At 47.4% G+C, this 22,472-nt stretch overlaps 1 protein-coding gene across 8 annotated transcripts in view; it reads right to left on the reverse strand.

Annotated features, from left to right (window-relative positions):
• The window catches only part of LOC106589039 (protein 4.1), a 149,022-nt gene extending 132,966 nt beyond the window's left edge, over nucleotides 1-16,056 (reverse strand). For 7 of the 8 annotated variants that reach the window (XR_014382958.1, XR_014382957.1, XM_045709469.2 and 4 more), the window contains exon 1: nucleotides 15,600-16,056. Coding sequence is in view for 6 of the 8 variants with exons in the window: in XM_045709469.2 (XP_045565425.2) it covers nucleotides 15,600-15,660 (61 nt within the window). In the remaining 2 variants the exon portion in view is untranslated. The remainder of the gene's footprint in view (nucleotides 1-15,599) is intronic. The other variant, XM_045709463.2, reaches the window with a different exon arrangement.
• Between the last annotated feature and the right edge of the window lie 6,416 nt (nucleotides 16,057-22,472).

Consider the following 22,472-nt stretch of genomic DNA (forward strand, 5'->3'; position numbering starts at 1 on the left):
CTGGTGGAACTGGAGAGCAAGATGGCTGCCTTCCAGCTAAAGGCGGTGCAGAGACTGCTGTACCATACTGATGTCGGCTGGAGGGAACCAGCACGCACACTGCTGAGGAGAGCTGGATGATTAGGGTTGGACCGGCAGCTGTTCCTCATGAAGCTGGAGAGGCTGAGTACAGCAGGTCTCTCAGATTTTTACTCTGCAATGCTGAGGGCCTGGCAGCTGCTAAGGCCCACACGAGAAAGGGGTGTGGAGCCTGGGCTGTGGGTGTGGGAGGAGCCTATCTTCCACAACCCAGCCATCCTTTTGAGATCAGTTCAGTCGGCCACCCTGCAGAGGCAACTGATGGCAGGGGGTTTACAAAGGCTGGGTGACCTGAGACTGCTGGGAGAGGAGGGGTGGAAAACCCCAGAAGTCTTGGCACAACAAACAGGAATAACGTCTCTTAGGCTGCTGGAGAGATTCCTGGAGGAGGTCCAGGAGGCACTGTCTGAGCCGGTAAGGGGGATGTTTGAGCGGCCAAAGGGAGAGGGGGCCACCAACCTCTGCGTTAAGGTTAGGAACATTAGGAGCCTAACAGGAGTGAAGGCACATCAGTGGCAGGGGTTATGTGGGGTAGAGAGTATGGTGGGTTTTAGATGGAGGGGGCTCTACAAACCCCCAGTACCAAAGAGGTCAGGGGACCTCCAGTGGAGGGTTCTTCATGGAGCCCTGGCCACTAACAGCTGGTTGGCACGGGTTGAACCGGGAATCGGGCAGGGGTGTCCTTTCTGTAAAATGAAAGAAAGTGTGATTCATGTGTTTTCTGTGTGCACCAAGTTAATGTCACTAATGTCTCTGTTGGAATGTCTGTGTACACCAGGTTAATTCCATTAATGTCTCTGTTGGAATGTCTGTGTGAGAGGTTGGGGGAGGTTTTTACTGTTGGGGTGTTCATAATGGGATACAGGTATTCAAATAAGGAAAAGGCCAAATGTGTTTTGTTGAATTTTCTGTTTGCTCAGGCGAAGTTGTCTATTTGTCTAACAAGGAGGAACAGGGTCAAAGGTGGAGGGGATAACAGACCCTTTACTAGTGTTTAATGGGATGGTCTCTGCGTGCCTTAGGGTGGAGTTTCACTTCTATAGAATGATAAAAAGTGTGGAGATGTTTCAGGAAATATGGTGTGTTGGGGGGCTGTCTGTATAGCTGGGGAAGATGTTTCAGGAGATATGGTGTGGTGTGTTGGGGGGCTGTCTGTATAGCTGGGGGAGATGTTTCAGGAGATATGGTGTGTTGGGGGGCTGTCTGTATAGCTGGGGAAGATGTTTCAGGAGATATGGTGTGTTGGGGCGGCTGTCTGTATAGCTGGGGGAGATGTTTCAGGAGATATGGTGTGTTTGGGGGGCTGTCTGTATAGCTGGGGGAGATGTTTCAGGAGATATGGTGTGTTTGGGGGGCTGTCTGTATAGCTGGGGAAGATGTTTCAGGAGATATGGTGTGTTGGGGGGCTGTCTGTATAGCTGGGGGAGATGTTTCAGGAGATATGGTGTGTTGGGGGGGGCTGTCTGTATACCTGGGGGAGATGTTTCAGGAGATATGGTGTGTTGGGGGGCTGTCTGTATAGCTGGGGGAGATGTTTCAGGAGATATGGTGTGTTTGGGGGGCTGTCTGTATAGCTGGGGAAGATGTTTCAGGAGATATGGTGTGTTGGGGGGCTGTCTGTATAGCTGGGGAAGATGTTTCAGGAGATATGGTGTGGTGTGTTGGGGGGCTGTCTGTATAGCTGGGGGAGATGTTTCAGGAGATATGGTGTGTTGGGGGGCTGTCTGTATAGCTGGGGGAGATGTTTCAGGAGATATGGTGTGGTGTGTTGGGGGGCTGTCTGTATAGCTGGGGAAGATGTTTCAGGAGATATGGTGTGTTGGGGGGGCTGTCTGTATAGCTGGGGAAGATGTTTCAGGAGATATGGTGTGTTGGGGGGGCTGTCTGTATAGCTGGGTAAGGTGTTTCAGGAGATATGGTGTGTTGAGGGGGCTGTCTGTATAGCTGGGGAAGATGTTTCAGGAGATAAGGTGTGGTGTGTTGGGGGGGCTGTCTGTATAGCTGGGGAAGATGTTTCAGGAGATATGGTGTGTTGGGGGGGGCTGTCTGTATAGCTGGGGGAGATGTTTCAGGAGATATGGTGTGTTGGGGGGCTGTCTGTATAGCTGGGGAAGATGTTTCAGGAGATATGGTGTGGTGTGTTGGGGGGCTGTCTGTATAGCTGGGGGAGATGTTTCAGGAGATATGGTGTGTTGGGGGGCTGTCTGTATAGCTGGGGGAGATGTTTCAGGAGATATGGTGTGGTGTGTTGGGGGGCTGTCTGTATAGCTGGGGAAGATGTTTCAGGAGATATGGTGTGTTGGGGGGGCTGTCTGTATAGCTGGGGAAGATGTTTCAGGAGATATGGTGTGTTGGGGGGGCTGTCTGTATAGCTGGGTAAGGTGTTTCAGGAGATATGGTGTGTTGAGGGGGCTGTCTGTATAGCTGGGGAAGATGTTTCAGGAGATAAGGTGTGGTGTGTTGGGGGGGGCTGTCTGTATAGCTGGGGAAGATGTTTCAGGAGATATGGTGTGTTGGGGGGCTGTCTGTATAGCTGGGGAAGATGTTTCAGGAGATATGGTGTGTTGGGGGGCTGTCTGTATAGCTGGGGAAGATGTTTCAGGAGATATGGTGTGTTTGGGGGGCTGTCTGTATAGCTGGGGGAGATGTTTCAGGAGATATGGTGTGTTGGGGGGCTGTCTGTATAGCTGGGGAAGATGTTTCAGGAGATATGGTGTGTTGGGGGGGCTGTCTGTATAGCTGAGGAAGATGTTTCAGGAGATATGGTGTGTTTGGGGGGCTGTCTGTATAGCTGAGGAAGATGTTTCAGGAGATATGGTGTGTTGGGGGGCTGTCTGTATAGCTGAGGAAGATGTTTCAGGAGATATGGTGTGTTGGGGGGCTGTCTGTATAGCTGGGGAAGATGTTTCAGGAGATATGGTGTGTTGGGGGGGCTGTCTGTATAGCTGGGGGAGATGTTTCAGGAGATATGGTGTGTTGGGGGGGCTGTCTGTATAGCTGGGGAAGATGTTTGAGGAGATGTGGTGTGTTGGGGGGGCTGTCTGTATAGCTGGGGAAGATGTTTCAGGGGATAAGGTGTGGTGTGTTGAGGGGCTGTCTGTATAGCTGGGGAAGATGTTTCAGGAGATATGGTGTGTTGGGGGGGCTGTCTGTATAGCTGGGGAAGATGTTTCAGGAGATATGGTGTGTTGGGGGGGCTGTCTGTATAGCAGGGGAAGATGTTTTGGATATACGGTTGTAGGAGTGGGTATTGTTTTGAGTATTGTGATGTTGGTTTGTATCATGTGGTAGATGGGAAGGTGAGTATGGTACATGTATGCAGTACAGGATATATTTTTTATTTTTTATTTTTAGGGGGGGGGGGGGGTTTAAATGAAATGAGAATGTTTCAGTAAAGAAAGACAAAAAGTCCTCTCGTTCTCTCGCTCTCGACCACCTGTTCATTTTCCCTGGCTGGCTCTCTGCTGCTCCCTTTGTTGGGTGAATCATTTACCATACTGTATATTCCCAGGCAGTAATGTTATTTTACTAGGTCAATTAACTGAGAGCATATTGTCATTTTGAAGGTATCGTATAGCTGTTCCTGAAAGCTATTTTGAATGTAAAATATAGAGAGAATTTGTCGTGAGTCGTGCGTCCTCCGAAACACGACCCAACCAAGCCGCACTGCTTCTTGACACAATGCCCACTTAACCCGGAAGCCAACCACACCAATGTGTCGGAGGAAACACCGTACACCTGGCGACCGTGTCAGCATGCATGCGCCTGGGCCCGCCACAGAAGTCGCTAGAGCGCGATGGGACAAGGACATCCCTCCCCTAACCCGGATGACGCTAGGCCAATTGTGCGCCGCCTCATGGCTCTCCCGGTCGTGGCCGGCTGCGACAGACCCTGGACTCTAACCAGGATCTCTAGTGGCACAGCTAGCACTGCGAGGCCCAGTGTTCTGTCTTTACCTGCGTGTCCCCACAGCACCAGGATCTCTAGTGGCACATGGAGCACTGGTAGGCCCAGTGTTCTGTCTTTACCTGCGTGTCCCCACAGCACCAGGATCTCTAGTGGCACATGGAGCACTGGTAGGGCCAGTGTTCTGTCTTTACCTGGTGGAGATTCTATTTTTATAGGTGTCCCCTGCTGCTGTGACATCACGTGACAGACCCAGAAATGTCTAATGCCCTCTTACAGTACATCACCACTTCCTACTAGGACTCCACACTACTGGTCTGACTACTGGTCTGACTACTGTACCTCCTCCTGGTCTCACTACTGGTCTGACTACTGGTCTGACTACTGTACCTCCTCCTGGTCTGACTACTGGTCTGACTACTGGTCTGACTACTGGTCTGACTACTGTACCTCCTCCTGGTCTGACTACTGGTCTGACTACTGGTCTGACTACTGGTCTGACTACTGGTCTGACTACTGGTCTGACTACTGTACCTCCTCCTTGTCTGACTACTGGTCTGACTACTGCACCTCTTCCTTGTCTGACTACTGTCCGGACTACTGGTCTGGCCTTAAATGGCCATGTACTCTTATAAAAAATGTCTGCAGCATCGAACGTCTCCAGGAACACAGTGGCCTCCATCATTCTTAAATAGAGGAAGTTTGGAACCACCAAAACTCTTCCTAGAGCCAAACTGAGCAATCGGGGGAGAAGGGCCTTGGTCAGGGAGGTGACCAAGAACATGATGGTCACTCTGACAGAGCTCTAAAGTTCCTCTGTGAAGATGGGAGAATATTCCAGAAGGACAACCATCTCTGCAGCAATCCAACAATCAGGCCTTTATGGTAGAGTGACCAGACACAAGCCACTCTTCACTAAAAGGCACATGACAGCCCGCTTGGAGATTGCCAAAATGCACCTGAAGACTCTCAGACCATGAGAAACAAGATTCTCTGGTCTGATGAAACCAACATTGAACTCTTTGGCCTGAATGCCAAGTGTCACGTCTGAAGAAAACCTGGCACAATCCATACAGTCAAATATGGTGGTGGCAGCATCATGCTGTGGGGATGTTTTTCAGCTGCAGGGACTGGGAGACTAGTCAGGATCGAGGGAAAGATGAACGGAGCAAAGTACAGAGAGATCCTTGATGAAAACCTGCTCCAGAGCGCTCAGAACCTCAGACTGGGGCCGAAGGTTCACCTTCCAACAGGACAACGACCCTAAGCACACAGCCAAGACAACGCAAGAGTGGCTTTGGGACAAGTCTCTGAATGTCCTTGAGTGGCCCAGCCAGAGCTTGAACCCGATTGAGCATCTCTGGAGAGACCTGAAAATAGCAAAGCAGCAACGCTCCCCATCCAACCTGACAGAGCTTGAGAGGATCTGCAGAGAAGAATGGGAGAAACTCCCCAAATACAGGTGTGCCAAGCTTGTAGCGTAATATCCAAGAAGACTCAAGGCTGTAATCGCTGCCAAAGGTGCTTCAACAAAGTACTGAGTAAAGGGTCTGAATATTTATGTAAATCTGTTTTTGCTTTGTCATTATGGGGTATTGTGTGTAGATTGATGAGGAAAAAATACAATTTTATAAATTTTAGAACAAGACTGTAACGTCATTTTTGGGGGGAAAAAGTCAAGGGGTCTGAATACTTTTCCGAAGGCACTGCAGGCCATTGAAAATGTCACACTGTGAGTCAGACCTTATAGAAAACTTTGCATACACTTCTAACACTCTCAGTTTAATCTTTCTGAAAGCACCAATATGTCTACTGACTAGTCTGCACTCCAGACCTAGCAAAGTGAATAGCTCAGTGTCTGGATAATCTTTCATTTCATTCAGCCTAACCTACATCCTGCAGTGTAGTCCATTTAAAAATATATCACTTCACTAACAACAACAACCTCATATTGTATACAACAAGCTCATCTCGATCATATTCATTTGCTCAAATTCCCTCTGTCAGTCTCTCTGAAGGCACTAAAGGCAACAATTAAATCACAATTACTGATAAGTTAAGTTCCATTCTTAAAAGACGTCTCCTAAATATAGCATATTTTCTACTAAAGTCCAATCACATTCTGCAGCTGTATATGCTACTCTATTTACAGTTGTGCCAACTGTCAACATACAGTATGTTCCTTGTTTGATCTACACATCATCTGACACATCTCTGAGGGGCTTGATGTGATGCTGTCCTGCTCCAGCTCTGAACAAAAGGCAGGAGGCAGGAGACAGGAGGCAGGAGGCAGGAGACAGGAGACAGGAGGCAGGAGACAGGAGGCAGGAGGCAGGAGACAGGAGGCAGGAGACAGGAGAGCTAAGGCAGTGAGATGGTGAACCCCAGGCTACTGACTGTCTGGGCCCAGCCTGTCTGTCTGTCATAATAAAATAATAATGTACTGTATGCCATTAAGCAGACACTTTTATCCAGAGCGTCTTACAGTCATGCATGCATTCATTTTGCATATGGGTGGTCCAGGAAATCGCCATGACTCTACCAACTGAGACATACAGTTATTGTAATATTCTCCAGCAGACATGAGTTGCTAGCCTGGTCCCAGATCAGTTTTTTTCCATCTGGCCAACTGCTATACATGTTTGACATGACAATGACCACAGAAGTTGGCAAGCCAGCACAAATAGATCTGGGACCAGGCTACATGTGTGGGCCCCTGGAGGTGGGTTTGTGAGACTGAACCTAGGCAACAGTGACTAAGGTCTGGTTTCAAAGATGGACTCTTTTGGCAAAGAGGAACTACGTCCCTTCCTACAGACATCAGATCTTAATTTGAAACCCTTTCGTCACAGGACTAAAAAACAAGCAGACTGAGGCTCTCTCTGCTGCCTACTAAAAGAACAAGCAGACTGAGGCTCTCTGCTGCCTACTAAAATAACAAGCAGACTGAGGCTCTCTGCTGCCTACTAAAAGAACAAGCAGACTGAGGCTCTCTGCTGCCTACTAAAAGAACAAGCAGACTGAGGCTCTCTCTGCTGCCTACTAAAAGAACAAGCAGACTGAGGCTCTCTGCTGCCTACTAAAAGAACAAGCAGACTGAGGCTCTCTGCTGCCTACTAAAAGAACAAGCAGACTGAGGCTCTCTGCTGCCTACTAAAAGAACAAGCAGACTGAGGCTCTCTGCTGCCTACTAAAAGAACAAGCAGACTGAGGCTCTCTCTGCTGCCTACTAAAAGAACAAGCAGACTGAGGACTCTCTCTGCTGCCTACTAAAAGAACAAGCAGACTGAGGCTCTCTGCTGCCTACTAAAAGAACAAGCAGACTGAGGCTCTCTGCTGCCTACTAAAAGAACAAGCAGACTGAGGCTCTCTCTGCTGCCTACTAAAAGAACAAGCAGACTGAGGCTCTCTGCTGCCTACTAAAAGAACAAGCAGACTGAGGCTCTCTGCTGCCTACTAAAAGAACAAGCAGACTGAGGCTCTCTCTGCTGCCTACTAAAAGAACAAGCAGACTGAGGCTCTCTCTGCTGCCTACTAAAAGAACAAGCAGACTGAGGCCTCTCTGCTGCCTACTAAAAGAACAAGCAGACTGAGGCTCTCTCTGCTGCCTACTAAAAGAACAAGCAGACTGAGGCTCTCTCTGCTGCCTACTAAAAGAACAAGCAGACTGAGGCTCTCTGCTGCCTACTAAAAGAACAAGCAGACTGAGGCTCTCTCTGCTGCCTACTAAAAGAACAAGCAGACTGAGGCTCTCTGCTGCCTACTAAAAGAACAAGCAGACTCTGAGGCTCTCTCTGCTGCCTACTAAAAGAACAAGCAGACTGAGGCTCTCTCTGCTGCCTACTAAAAGAACAAGCAGACTGAGGCTCTCTGCTGCCTACTAAAAGAACAAGCAGACTGAGGCTCTCTCTGCGCCTACTAAAAGAACAAGCAGACTGAGGCTCTCTGCTGCCTACTAAAAGAACAAGCAGACTGAGGCTCTCTCTGCTGCCTACTAAAAGAACAAGCAGACTGAGGCTCTCTGCTGCCTACTAAAAGAACAAGCAGACTGAGGCTCTCTGCTGCCTACTAAAAGAACAAGCAGACTGAGGCTCTCTGCTGCCTACTAAAAGAACAAGCAGACTGAGGCTCTCTCTGCTGCCTACTAAAAGAACAAGCAGACTGAGGCTCTCTGCTGCCTACTAAAAGAACAAGCAGACTGAGGCTCTCTCTGCTGCCTACTAAAAGAACAAGCAGACTGAGGCTCTCTGCTGCCTACTAAAAGAACAAGCAGACTGAGGCTCTCTCTGCTGCCTACTAAAAGAACAAGCAGACTGAGGCTCTCTGCTGCCTACTAAAAGAACAAGCAGACTGAGGCTCTCTGCTGCCTACTAAAAGAACAAGCAGACTGAGGCTCTCTGCTGCCTACTAAAAGAACAAGCAGACTGAGGCTCTCTGCTGCCTACTAAAAGAACAAGCAGACTGAGGCTCTCTGCTGCCTACTAAAAGAACAAGCAGACTGAGGCTCTCTGCTGCCTACTAAAAGAACAAGCAGACTGAGGCTCTCTGCTGCCTACTAAAAGAACAAGCAGACTGAGGCTCTCTGCTGCCTACTAAAAGAACAAGCAGACTGAGGCTCTCTCTGCTGCCTACTAAAAGAACAAGCAGACTGAGGCTCTCTCTGCTGCCTACTAAAAGAACAAGCAGACTGAGGCTCTCTGCTGCCTACTAAAAGAACAAGCAGACTGAGGCTCTCTCTGCTGCCTACTAAAAGAACAAGCAGACTGAGGCTCTCTCTGCTGCCTACTAAAAGAACAAGCAGACTGAGGCTCTCTGCTGCCTACTAAAAGAACAAGCAGACTGAGGCTCTCTCTGCTGCCTACTAAAAGAACAAGCAGACTGAGGCTCTCTCTGCTGCCTACTAAAAGAACAAGCAGACTGAGGCTCTCTGCTGCCTACTAAAAGAACAAGCAGACTGAGGCTCTCTGCTGCCTACTAAAAGAACAAGCAGACTGAGGCTCTCTGCTGCCTACTAAAAGAACAAGCAGACTGAGGCTCTCTGCTGCCTACTAAAAGAACAAGCAGACTGAGGCTCTCTGCTGCCTACTAAAAGAACAAGCAGACTGAGGCTCTCTGCTGCCTACTAAAAGAACAAGCAGACTGAGGCTCTCTGCTGCCTACTAAAAGAACAAGCAGACTGAGGCTCTCTCTGCTGCCTACTAAAAGAACAAGCAGACTGAGGCTCTCTCTGCTGCCTACTAAAAGAACAAGCAGACTGAGGCTCTCTGCTGCCTACTAAAAGAACAAGCAGACTGAGGCTCTCTGCTGCCTACTAAAAGAACAAGCAGACTGAGGCTCTCTGCTGCCTACTAAAAGAACAAGCAGACTGAGGCTCTCTGCTGCCTACTAAAAGAACAAGCAGACTGAGGCTCTCTCTGCTGCCTACTAAAAGAACAAGCAGACTGAGGCTCTCTGCTGCCTACTAAAAGAACAAGCAGACTGAGGCTCTCTCTGCTGCCTACTAAAAGAACAAGCAGACTGAGGCTCTCTGCTGCCTACTAAAAGAACAAGCAGACTCTGAGGCTCTCTCTGCTGCCTACTAAAAGAACAAGCAGACTGAGGCTCTCTCTGCTGCCTACTAAAAGAACAAGCAGACTGAGGCTCTCTGCTGCCTACTAAAAGAACAAGCAGACTGAGGCTCTCTGCTGCCTACTAAAAGAACAAGCAGACTGAGGCTCTCTCTGCTGCCTACTAAAAGAACAAGCAGACTGAGGCTCTCTGCTGCCTACTAAAAGAACAAGCAGACTGAGGCTCTCTGCTGCCTACTAAAAGAACAAGCAGACTGAGGCTCTCTGCTGCCTACTAAAAGAACAAGCAGACTGAGGCTCTCTGCTGCCTACTAAAGAACAAGCAGACTGAGGCTCTCTGCTGCCTACTAAAAGAACAAGCAGACTCTGAGGCTCTCTCTGCTGCCTACTAAAAGAACAAGCAGACTGAGGCTCTCTCTGCTGCCTACTAAAAGAACAAGCAGACTGAGGCTCTCTCTGCTGCCTACTAAAAGAACAAGCAGACTGAGGCTCTCTCTGCTGCCTACTAAAAGAACAAGCAGACTGAGGCTCTCTCTGCTGCCTACTAAAAGAACAAGCAGACTGAGGCTCTCTGCTGCCTACTAAAAGAACAAGCAGACTGAGGCTCTCTGCTGCCTACTAAAAGAACAAGCAGACTGAGGCTCTCTCTGCTGCCTACTAAAAGAACAAGCAGACTGAGGCTCTCTGCTGCCTACTAAAAGAACAAGCAGACTGAGGCTCTCTGCTGCCTACTAAAAGAACAAGCAGACTGAGGCTCTCTCTGCTGCCTACTAAAAGAACAAGCAGACTGAGGCTCTCTGCTGCCTACTAAAAGAACAAGCAGACTGAGGCTCTCTCTGCTGCCTACTAAAAGAACAAGCAGACTGAGGCCTCTGCTGCTGCCTACTAAAAGAACAAGCAGACTGAGGCTCTCTCTGCTGCCTACTAAAAGAACAAGCAGACTGAGGCTCTCTGCTGCCTACTAAAAGAACAAGCAGACTGAGGCTCTCTCTGCTGCCTACTAAAAGAACAAGCAGACTGAGGCTCTCTGCTGCCTACTAAAAGAACAAGCAGACTGAGGCTCTCTGCTGCCTACTAAAAGAACAGCAGCGAGGCCCGCGCCACTGCAGCGCTGGGCTCTCTGCTGCCTACTAAAAGAACAAGCAGACTGAGGCTCTCTGCTGCCTACTAAAAGAACAAGCAGACTGAGGCTCTCTGCTGCCTACTAAAAGAACAAGCAGACTGAGGCTCTCTGCTGCCTACTAAAAGAACAAGCAGACTGAGGCTCTCTGCTGCCTACTAAAAGAACAAGCAGACTGAGGCTCTCTCTGCTGCCTACTAAAAGAACAAGCAGACTGAGGCTCTCTGCTGCCTACTAAAAGAACAAGCAGACTGAGGCTCTCTCTGCTGCCTACTAAAAGAACAAGCAGACTGAGGCTCTCTCTGCTGCCTACTAAAAGAACAAGCAGACTGAGGCTCTCTGCTGCCTACTAAAAGAACAAGCAGACTGAGGCTCTCTCTGCTGCCTACTAAAAGAACAAGCAGACTGAGGCTCTCTCTGCTGCCTACTAAAAGAACAAGCAGACTGAGGCTCTCTGCTGCCTACTAAAAGAACAAGCAGACTGAGGCTCTCTGCTGCCTACTAAAAGAACAAGCAGACTGAGGCTCTCTGCTGCCTACTAAAAGAACAAGCAGACTGAGGCTCTCTGCTGCCTACTAAAAGAACAAGCAGACTGAGGCTCTCTGCTGCCTACTAAAAGAACAAGCAGACTGAGGCTCTCTGCTGCCTACTAAAAGAACAAGCAGACTGAGGCTCTCTGCTGCCTACTAAAAGAACAAGCAGACTGAGGCTCTCTCTGCTGCCTACTAAAAGAACAAGCAGACTGAGGCTCTCTCTGCTGCCTACTAAAAGAACAAGCAGACTGAGGCTCTCTGCTGCCTACTAAAAGAACAAGCAGACTGAGGCTCTCTGCTGCCTACTAAAAGAACAAGCAGACTGAGGCCTCTCTGCTGCCTACTAAAAGAACAAGCAGACTGAGGCTCTCTGCTGCCTACTAAAAGAACAAGCAGACTGAGGCTCTCTCTGCTGCCTACTAAAAGAACAAGCAGACTGAGGCTCTCTGCTGCCTACTAAAAGAACAAGCAGACTGAGGCTCTCTGCTGCCTACTAAAAGAACAAGCAGACTGAGGCTCTCTCTGCTGCCTACTAAAAGAACAAGCAGACTGAGGCTCTCTGCTGCCTACTAAAAGAACAAGCAGACTGAGGCTCTCTCTGCTGCCTACTAAAAGAACAAGCAGACTGAGGCTCTCTGCTGCCTACTAAAAGAACAAGCAGACTGAGGCTCTCTCTGCTGCCTACTAAAAGAACAAGCAGACTGAGGCTCTCTGCTGCCTACTAAAAGAACAAGCAGACTGAGGCTCTCTGCTGCCTACTAAAAGAACAAGCAGACTGAGGCTCTCTGCTGCCTACTAAAAGAACAAGCAGACTGAGGCTCTCTGCTGCCTACTAAAAGAACAAGCAGACTGAGGCTCTCTCTGCTGCCTACTAAAAGAACAAGCAGACTGAGGCTCTCTGCTGCCTACTAAAAGAACAAGCAGACTGAGGCTCTCTGCTGCCTACTAAAAGAACAAGCAGACTGAGGCTCTCTGCTGCCTACTAAAAGAACAAGCAGACTGAGAATCTCTCTGCTGCCTACTAAAAGAACAAGCAGACTGAGAATCTCTCTGCTGCCTACTAAAAGAACAAGCAGCATAGAGACGCTGCAGAAAGGGAATTATGCAAAACCAATACATTTTAACCTCTATGTAACCTTACAAAATGTCATTCTCATTTACTGGTTATTCACTGGTCAATATGATCATGCAGGCATGAAACCATCCAACAAAACGTTGTCACAGTCACCTCAGCCCAAAGACACACTGAACCTCTTTTTTTCCACACTACACAGATCTTTAGTGCCAGTCACCACGTCTACGGCAGTTTGTGCCCTGCCCACCCAGCCATGGCCCCAGTGCCCCTCCGTCTGTCCCCTTCATGGTGCCAGTCTCAACCCCTTACAGTCCAGTGTGTTGATTGACCCCTTTCGTCACAGGAGAAAAATAATCCTGCAGCGGGAGTTCAATATCTGATGAAATATTTAGAATCACCACCAGGGGGCAGCTGGAAGCGGTGTTTGTATATACAATGCAGTACTGTTGTACCTGATGCAGGCTCATCTCGTGTGAATTCTTATGTGGATTATAATAAATGGACACATTTGTAGGGCTCGATTTATTTTTCGTTAGGAAAAATCTGTTGTTTTAGATAAATTGTTTTATTATATGTTGAAGGCAAACAAGGCAGAATAAAATACAGCCACTGACCCCTGACACCGGCGCACACGCCAGCGTCGGCATGGGTTCGAATCCGGCCCTTTTGACTCATGGATTAACGTCAATTTTTGATGCATTAATTCCTCGTTTTCAATAAATAAAACAAATAGTCTGATCATTTACACAAAGAAAAGTGCCTCGGCTCAACGAAATTGTCTTTTGATTGGCTCAAATGCATGAATATCTTGACAGCTTTACGAAATGAAATACTAAAGCCACACAATCCACACCAAAGACCAGAAACTATATTGACAAATTATACGTAGTCTAAATAGAAAAATGTGGACGAGCATTCACACTGGAGGAATGTTTATCGTTCTACAGTAGGCCTACATCTGTCAATCAACTGATGGCCCAAATCAGCTCGTCAACTCAGCCAGGGAAACACAAACAGTAGCCTATTATCAATTTTCACACCTTTCATTCCGTGACAATTGCTAGGCTAACGGGTAGCCTACAGCAGGGATCAATACACGCTAAATTCACCCATACAGCTGATCTCAATTGCAACTATTAGTGGTCACCTCAACACCTCATTATCTCATCACCCCATCACCTTCATTACCTTCATTACCTTCATTACCACTCCCTGAAAGATGAGGTCGGTGTTAGCTTGCAAACAAAGTATTTCAAGACATGATCGCCCTCTGGTTGGCATTGTCATCAGAACAACAGTCCTTTTTGAACAGATTAAGGGCGATTTATCACATTTTGACAAGCATTCTGTACAATAGAAATAAAGTATTTCATTGTTTATCACGGCATATCTACTATGGCAATTTACCCAACACTTTGTATGAATGGAAATTAATGTTGATGTAGCCTACTGTTATTTTATTTGTTTCCTATTTATGTTATCTGAAAGTGTCTGATATGGTAATTTCTTATCAAGTTTGGGGGTGAAATATCCCTGGACTGTCCATGTATGAAATGTGTAAATAAATCTAGTCAATTGGGGGGATTGAGTTATTTGTGCCAAAAGGGCGTGGGCAGGAATCTAACCCACGCTGACACGGTAGGCCCATATGTGGACGCTGAAGTTAGCAGTCCTAACTGCTAGACCAGGGTTTCCCAAACTTGGTCCTGGGGCCGCCCTTGGGTCCAGATTAGTTTTTTTTCCCTAGCACTACACAACTGATTAAAATAATCAAAGCTTTATTAGAAGTTAGTTATTTGAATCAGCTGTGTAGTGCTAGGGCAAAAACCAAAACATGGACTCCAGGACCGAGTTTCAGAAACCCTGCACTAGACCACCCAGGCCATGATTGAACAAAATTTTGACCTTAGGATACACTTCACACGTGTATGCTGTAGCCTAGTGAAGACCAATATCTACCTACAGCTATATAAAACTATATAAAACAACGGTTGTTGATGTGTATGGCTGCATTTCAGATTTTTTTTAATACATTTGAATGTTGCAGTAATAGGACATAGGCCTAACGTTTCAGCGAGCGAGGACATTATTTTGACAGCAAGCCCTGATCCCAGTGACTCGACTGCCCCCACATGGAGATAAAGAGAACTGCTCTTTTCCAACGACTCACGAGGCTCATTTCAATTTCCTGATGCAGCAGGAAAATTCTCTGTGACAAAAGAGTGATGAAGTTAAGATCAGACATCTGTACGTCACAACCTTATCCGCTTGAATAAAATACTAAATAGTAGCTAGCAAGATGGAGATCACAGAGGTTATTCTTAATGAGTGCATTTTGCAAGTGGCTAGTTTGCATCAACTACCTACACTAAAACCACTGCAAATGTTTCGAATCGCAACGTTCTGGAATGTTTGTTGGAAGAGTTGTAACAATTTCATTGATTTTACTGAGTTACAGTTCATACGAGGAAATCAGTCAATTGAAATAAAGTCATTAGGCCCTAATCTATGGATTTCACATGACTGGAAATACAGATATGCATCTGTTGGTCATAGATACCATTAAAAACGGGCCTCAGGATCTCTTCGAGGTATTTGTGTGCATTCAAATTGCCATCAATAACATGCAATTGTGTTCATTGTCCGTAGCTTATGCCTACCCTCACCATAACCCGAACGCCACCATGGGGCACTCTGTTCACAACGTTGACATCAGCAAACCGTTGGCCCACACAACGCCATACACGGTTGGAGGCGGCTTATGGTAGAGAAAAGAACATTAAATTCTCTGGCAACAGTTCTGGTGGACCTTCCTGCAGTCAACATGCCAATTGCACGCTCCCTCAAAACTTTAGACATCTGTGGCATTGTGCTGTGGCAAAACTGCACATTTTAGAGTGGCTTTTTATTGTCCCCAGCACAAGGTGCACCTGTATAATGATCATGCTGTTTAATCAGCTTCTTGATATACCACACCAGTCAGGTGGATGGATTATCTTGGCAAAGGAGAAATGCTCACTAACAGGGATGTAAACAAACTTGTGCACAAAATATGCAAAAAATAAGCTTCTGTGAGTATGGAACATTTCTGGGGTCTTTTATTTCAGCTCATGAAACATGGGACCAACACTTTACATGTTGTGTTAATAGTTTTGTTCAGTCTAGGAACAATATCCAAACTGTATAGCTGAGTAAGACACACACATACCGCACACACACTGATCAAACACATGATGTGCATCGTAGCATGACCTAACAACAAGAAAACAGCAGTTTCTGCTGAGCTTTCCTCTCAGATATAGTAAAAATGAAACACTCACCACATATCAGAGATACAGTTTCCGAGGAGGTCGACAGGCATGGGGGCCGTGCAGGGCACATATGTCCAGGCGGTGTGAGAGAGGGAGAGAAAAATATGTGCTCAGTAAATTCTAACTCATAATACAATGATGTTAGCCTGGGTACCAGGCTGTTTGTGACATCATGCCACTACTTGTCAAGGCAAACAGGAGTTGACATGAGAGCACAAACAGATCTGGGACCAGGCTACATGGATGTTTCACAGTATAATGTACAATCCAGCAGGAATATCTCATGTGTTTAATTATGATGACTTCCTGTAAACCTTATGACTCTATCTAGTGGAACATGTTCAACAACAGCAGTACAGAGTATCCATCTATACTGACTTAAAGAATCATCCTTAAGAGTACAGAGTATCCATCTATACTGACTTAAAGAATCATCCTTAAGAGTACAGAGTATCCATCTATACTGACTTAAAGAATCATCCTTAAGAGTACAGAGTATCCATCTATACTGACTTAAAGAATCATCCTTAAGAGTACAGAGTATCCATCTATACTGACTTAAAGAATCATCCTTAAGAGTACAGAGTATCCATCTATACTGACTTAAAGAATCATCCTTAAGAGTACAGAGTATCCATCTATACTGACTTAAAGAATAATCCTTAAGAGTACAGAGTATCCATCTATACTGACTTAAAGAATCATCCTTAAGAGTACAGAGTATCCATCTATACTGACTTAAAGAATAATCCTTAAGAGTACAGAGTATCCATCTATACTGACTTAAAGAATCATCCTTAAGAGTACAGAGTATCCATCTATACTGACTTAAAGAATCATCCTTAAGAGTACAGAGTATCCATCTATACTGACTTAACGAATCATCCTTAAAAAGCATGCTGAAGCTAGCCCCTATAAATTCTTTATATACCCTACTGGAATACCACGAGGGAGACGATACAAAGAACTTAAACTGCCATGCAGAATCTCTCTTCTTTTTTTTGTATGTATTTTTGCCTTCATCATCACTGTTTTAATCCAACCGAATGGTGTCTTCAAAGAAGGCTGAATGGTGTCTCCAAATGCCACCCTGTTCCTATAAAGGGAATAGGATGCCATTTGGGAGGAAGCCGTCGTTGACTATCCAAATACTACGCTGAGAGGGATTACAAGAAAAGAATGAAGATCTGTGGTCTTAATGAGGTAGTCCTGCTCTGAACCACAGGAGTCAGAAGTCCTAACTCATTAGTGAAGCTAACTTTAAACTTGATTCATCAGGGTGCGGGAAATGAGCTGCCTGCTCCGACTCCTCTATAAATACTTTCACTTGGAACTGTGTCCCAAATAGCACCCTATCTCCTACATAGTGCACTACCTTTGAACAGGGCCCCATAGGCTCTGGTCAAAAGTAGAGCACGATCTAGGGAATAGGGTGCTATTTAAGATGCTGCCTTGTTCTTATCGGGCACACAGAGCCCAGTGTTCAATATTTAATGTGCTCGGGAATGGAATCTAATTCCTATTAGGTTAAGGACAGGTGGCTCATGTTTCATGTCAGTGGGCAAATTTTCTTTTCTCCCGTCTCAGCAGTTCCTTCCTCACTTAGTTCCCTTTATTTCACAAAGAATATGTACCAAATGGCACCTTTTTTCCTATATAGCGCTCTACTTTGACCCATGGGGCTCGGGTCAAAAGTTGAGCACTATATTATAGGAAATAGGGTGCCATCAGAGTCACCGCCTAAAAGTCCTCTGCAGCTGCTAATAATGAAGAATAGGCCATGATGTGTGTGATGTTTCCATGAGGGAGAGGGAGATATCTTCCCTATTCTCATCTCCCTCTCCCCCTCTCTCTCCATCTCCCTCTCCCTATTTCTCTCTCTCCCCATCTCCCTCTCCCCCTCTTCCTCTGTCTCCCTCTCCCTATTTCTCTCTCTCTCCCCCTCTCCATCTCTCTATTTCTCTCTCTCTCCCCATCTTGCTCTCCATCTCCCTCTTTCTCTCTCTCTCCCCATCTCCCCTGCTCTCTCTCATCTCCCTCTCCCCCTCTCTCTCACTCTCTCTGCTTCTCCCTATTTCTTTCTCTCCCCCATCTCCCTCTCTATCTCCCTATTTCTCTCTCTCTCCATCTCCCTATTTCTCTCTCTCCCCATCTCCCTCTCCATATTTCTCTCTCTCTCTCCCCATCTCCCTATTTCTCTCTCTCTCCCCCATCTCCCTCTCCCCCCCTCTCTCTCTCTCTCCACCCCCATCTCCCTCTCCCTATTTCTCCCTCTCCCCCTCTCTCTCCCCATCTCCCTATTTCTCTCTCTCTCCCCCCCATCTCCCTCTCCCCCCCCTCTCTCTCTCTCTCTCTCTCTCTCCACCCCCATCTCCCTCTCCCTATTTCTCCCTCTCCCCCTCTCTCTCCCCATCTCCATCTCCCTATTTCTCTCTCTCCCCATCTCCCTCTCCCCCTCTTCCTCTGTCTCCCTCTCCCTATTTCTCTCTCTCTCCCCCTCTCCATCTCCCTATTTCTCTCTCTCTCCCCATCTTGCTCTCCATCTCCCTCTTTCTCTCTCTCTCCCCATCTCCCCTGCTCTCTCTCATCTCCCTCTCCCCATCTCCCCCTCTCTCTCACTCTCTCTGCTTCTCCCTATTTCTCTCTCTCCCCCATCTCCCTCTCCCTCTCCCCCCTTCTCTCCATCTCCCTCTCCCTATTTCTCTCTCTCCCCATCTCCCTCTCCACCCCATCTCCCTATTTCTCTCTCTCCCTATCTCACTCTCCCTCTCCATCTCCCTATTTCTCTCTCCCCATCTCCCTCTGCTTATTTCTCTCTCTCCCCCATCTCCCTCTCCATCTCCCCATCTCCCTCTCCCCATCTCCCTCTCCATATTTCTCTCTCTCCCCATCTCCCTATTTCTCTCTCTCTTCCCCTATCTCCCTCTCCCCCCCTCTCTCTCCCTCTCCCTATTTATCTCTCTCTCCCCCATCTCCCTCTCCATATTTCTCTCTCTCTCTCCCCATCTCCCTATTTCTCTCTCTCTCCCCCATCTCCCTCTCCCCCCCCTCTCTCTCTCTCTCTCTACCCCCATCTCCCTCTCCCTATTTCTCCCTCTCCCCCTCTCTCTCCATCTCCCTCTCCCTATTTCTCTCTCTCTCCCCCATCTCCCTCTCCCCCTATTTCTCTCTCTCTCCCCTCTCTCTCCTCATCTCCCTCTCCCCCTCTTTCTCCCCATCTCCATCTCCCTATTTCTCTCTCTCCCCCATCTCCCTCTCCCCCCTTCTCTCCATCTCCCTCTCCCTATTTCTCTCTCTCCCCATCTCCCTCTCCCCCTCTCCCCCTCTCTCTCTCCACCCCATCTCCCTATTTCTCTCTCTCCCTATCTCACTCTCCCTCTCCCTCTCCCTATTTCTCTCTCTCTCCCCCATCTCCCTCTCCATCTCCCCCTTTCTCTGTCCATCTCCCTATTTCTCTCTCTCCCCATCTCCCTCTCCCCATCTCCCTCTCCATATTTGTCTCTCTCTCTCCCCATCTCCCTATTTCTCTCTCCCCTATCTCCCTCTCCCCCCTCTCTCTCTCTCTCTCTCTCTCTCTCCCCATCTCCCTCTCCCCCTCTCTCTCCCCCTCTCCCTATTTATCTCTCTCTCCCCCATCTCCCTCTCTCTCCATCTCCCTCTCCCCCTTTCTCTGTCCATCTCCCTATTTCTCTCTCTCCCCATCTCCCTCTCCCCATCTCCCTCTGCTTATTTCTCTCTCTCCCCATCTCCCTCTCCATCTCCCTATTTCCCTATTTCTCTCTCTCTCTCTCCCCCATCTCTCTCTCCATCTCCCTATTTCTCTCTCCCCCATCTCCCTCTCTCCCCATCTCCGTCTCCCTATTTCTCTCTCTCTCCCCCATCTCGCCCTCTCTCCCCCATCTTTCTCTCTCTCTCTCCCATCTCCCCCATCTCCCTCTCCCTATTTCTCTCTCTCTATTTCTCTCTCTCCCCATCTCCCTCTCCCCCCCTCTCTCTCTCCCCCCACCCCCCTCTCCCTCATCTCCCTCTCTCTCTCCCCACCCCCAGCTCCGTCTCCCTCTCTCTCTTCCCCATCTCCCTCTACATCTCCCTCTCCCTATTTCTAACTCCCCATCTCCCTCTTTCTAACTCGCTATCTCCCTATTTCTCACTCTCTCCCCATCTCCCTCTCTCTCCCCCTCTCCTTCTCTCGGTAGGCTTACCCTGGCATGACGTTTTGATAACAATGTAAATCTCTCTCAGAAAAGGTGACTTTTATCAATATATTCAGTTTTATTTACTTTTAGATTTTAAAATGCTAATTAGCATCAAAGTAGACATCATGCAAGACTACAAATCCCTGCAAGCTCCTACACGTCATCTCTAACTGACACCTTTGCTAACAGGTATTGTGTCAATTTAAAACTCACACAAGACAGTTCACAGAATTGTCCATTTAAAGAAATGTATCCAATTTATTAATTACTACTTTTAGCTAACATTAGATATTTAATCCAGAGATTCTTACCTTTGCCTCAATTCGGCAGTCTGGTCCAGACCATCATGACATTTGTAGTTCCTTATAATTATCAAAAGGTCACACCAGGGTAAGCCTACATGAAACACAGCCCTTATTTTAAAGTGTTTCTAAAATCCCCTATGCGAAAAAGTATTGGTGAAAAAAGCATTGGAATCATTTCCCTGTTTGACCGCTAGGTTTTATGGGTATTATGGCTCATACACTATATATACAAAAGTATACGGACACCCCTTCAAATTAGTGGATTCGGCTGTTTCAGCCACACCCATTGCTGACAAGTTTATAAAATTTAGCACACAGCCATGCAATCTCCATAGACAAACATTGACAAGGAATGGCCTTACTGAAGAGCTCAGTGACTTCCAAAGTGGCACTGTCATAGGATGCCACCTTCCAACAAGTCAATTTCTGCCCTGCTAGAGCTGCCCCAGTCAACGGTAAGGGCTGTTATTGTGAAGTGGAAACGTCTGGGAGCAACAACGGCTCAGGCGCAAAGTGGTAGGCCACACAAGCTCACAGAAAGGGACCGCCAAGTGCTGAAGCGCGTAGTGCGTAAAAAATCGTCAGTCCTCGGTTGCAACACTCACTACTGAGTTCCAAACGGCCTCTGGAAACAACGTTAGGACAATAACTATTTGTCAGGAGCTTCATGAAGTGTGTTTCCATGGCCGAGCAGCCACACAGAAGCCTAAGATCACCATGCGTAATGCCAAGCGTCGGCTAGAGTGGTGTAAAGCTCGCCGCCATTGGACTCTGGAGCAGTGGAAACGCATTCTCTGGAGTGATGAGTCACACCATCTGGCAGTCCGACGCACAAATCTGGGTTTGGCAGATGCCATGAGAATGCTACCTGCCCCAATGCATAGTGCCAACTGTGAAGTTTGATGGAGGAGGAATAATAGTCTGGGGCTGTTTTTTATGGTTCAGGCCTCTTAGTTCCAGTGAAGGGAAATATTAACATGACATTCTAGATGATTCTGTGCTTCCGACTTTGTGGCAAGAGTTTGGGGAAGGCCCTTTCCTGTTTCAACATGACAATGCCCCTGTGCACAAAGTGAGGTCCATACTGAAATGGTTTGTTGAGATCGGTGTGGAAGAACTTGACTTGCCTGCACAGAGCCCTGAACTCAACCCCATCGAACACCTTTGTGATGAATTGGAAGGCTGACTGTGAGCCAGGCCTAATCGCCTAACATCAGTGCCCCACCTCACTAATGCTCTTGTGGCTGAATGGAAGCTAGTCCCAGCAGCAATGTTCCAACATCTAGTGGAAAGCCTTCCCCAGAAGAGTGGAGGCTGTTATAGAAGCAAAGGGGAGGATCAACTCCATATTTATGCCCATGATTTTGGAATGAGATGTTCGACAAGCAGGTGTCCACATACTTTTGGCCATGTAGTGTTCTTTGGTACTATATTGGGAAGTAGACTAGAGCAGACCCATAGGTTCTGACTGAACAGACGCTCATTTGAACGCCCCAGGACGGTGCATGTACTTTGTACTGTTATAATTTACGCTATGAAATCCTGCAATTTCATTGGGGCAGTTCCCCCTCATAACAAATAGGAGGCAAAACAATCCAAGCAATGTTGCAAAGCCTATGGAGGCAGAGCTGCTGCTGCTGGCTGTCACTGGGGGGCAGAGTAGTAACTGAACAGCTCGTTTCAAACAATATAGTTTTAAAACAGGAAAATGTACACATTTACCCACTTTTAAGAGCATGCTCAAAAAAATAAAGGGAACACTTAAACAACACAATGTAACTCCAAGTCAATCACACTTCTGTGAAATCAAACTGTCCACTTAGGAAGCAACAATGATTGACAATACATTTCACATGCTGTTGTGCAAATGGAATAGACAACAGGTGGAAATTATAGGCAATTAGCAAGACACCCCCAATAAAGGAGTGGTTCTGCAGGTGGGGACCACAGACCACTTCTCAGTTCCTATGCTTCCTGGCTGATGTTTTGGTCACTTTTGAATGCTGGTGGTGCTTTCACTCTAGTGGTAGCATGAGACGGAGTCTACAACCCACACAAGTGGCTCAGGTAGTGCAGCTCATCCAGGATGGCACATCAATGCGAGCTGTGGCAAGAAGGTTTGCTGTGTCTGTCAGCGTAGTGTCCAGAGCATGGAGGCGCTACCAGGAGACAGGCCAGTACATCAGGAGACGTGGAGGAGGTCGTAGGAGGTCAACAACCCAGCAGCAGGAGCGCTACCTCCGCCTTTGTGCAAGGAGGAGCAGGAGGCGCACTGCCAGAGCCCTGCAAAATGACCTCCAGCAGGCCACAAATGTGCATGTGTCTGCTCAAACGGTCAGAAACAGACTCCATGAGGGTGGTATGAGTGCCCGACGTCCACA

Source organism: Salmo salar, chromosome 27 (genome assembly GCF_965601325.2).
Source record: "Salmo salar chromosome 27, fSalSal1, whole genome shotgun sequence".
In the NCBI taxonomy this organism is placed as follows: Eukaryota; Metazoa; Chordata; class Actinopteri; order Salmoniformes; family Salmonidae; genus Salmo; species Salmo salar.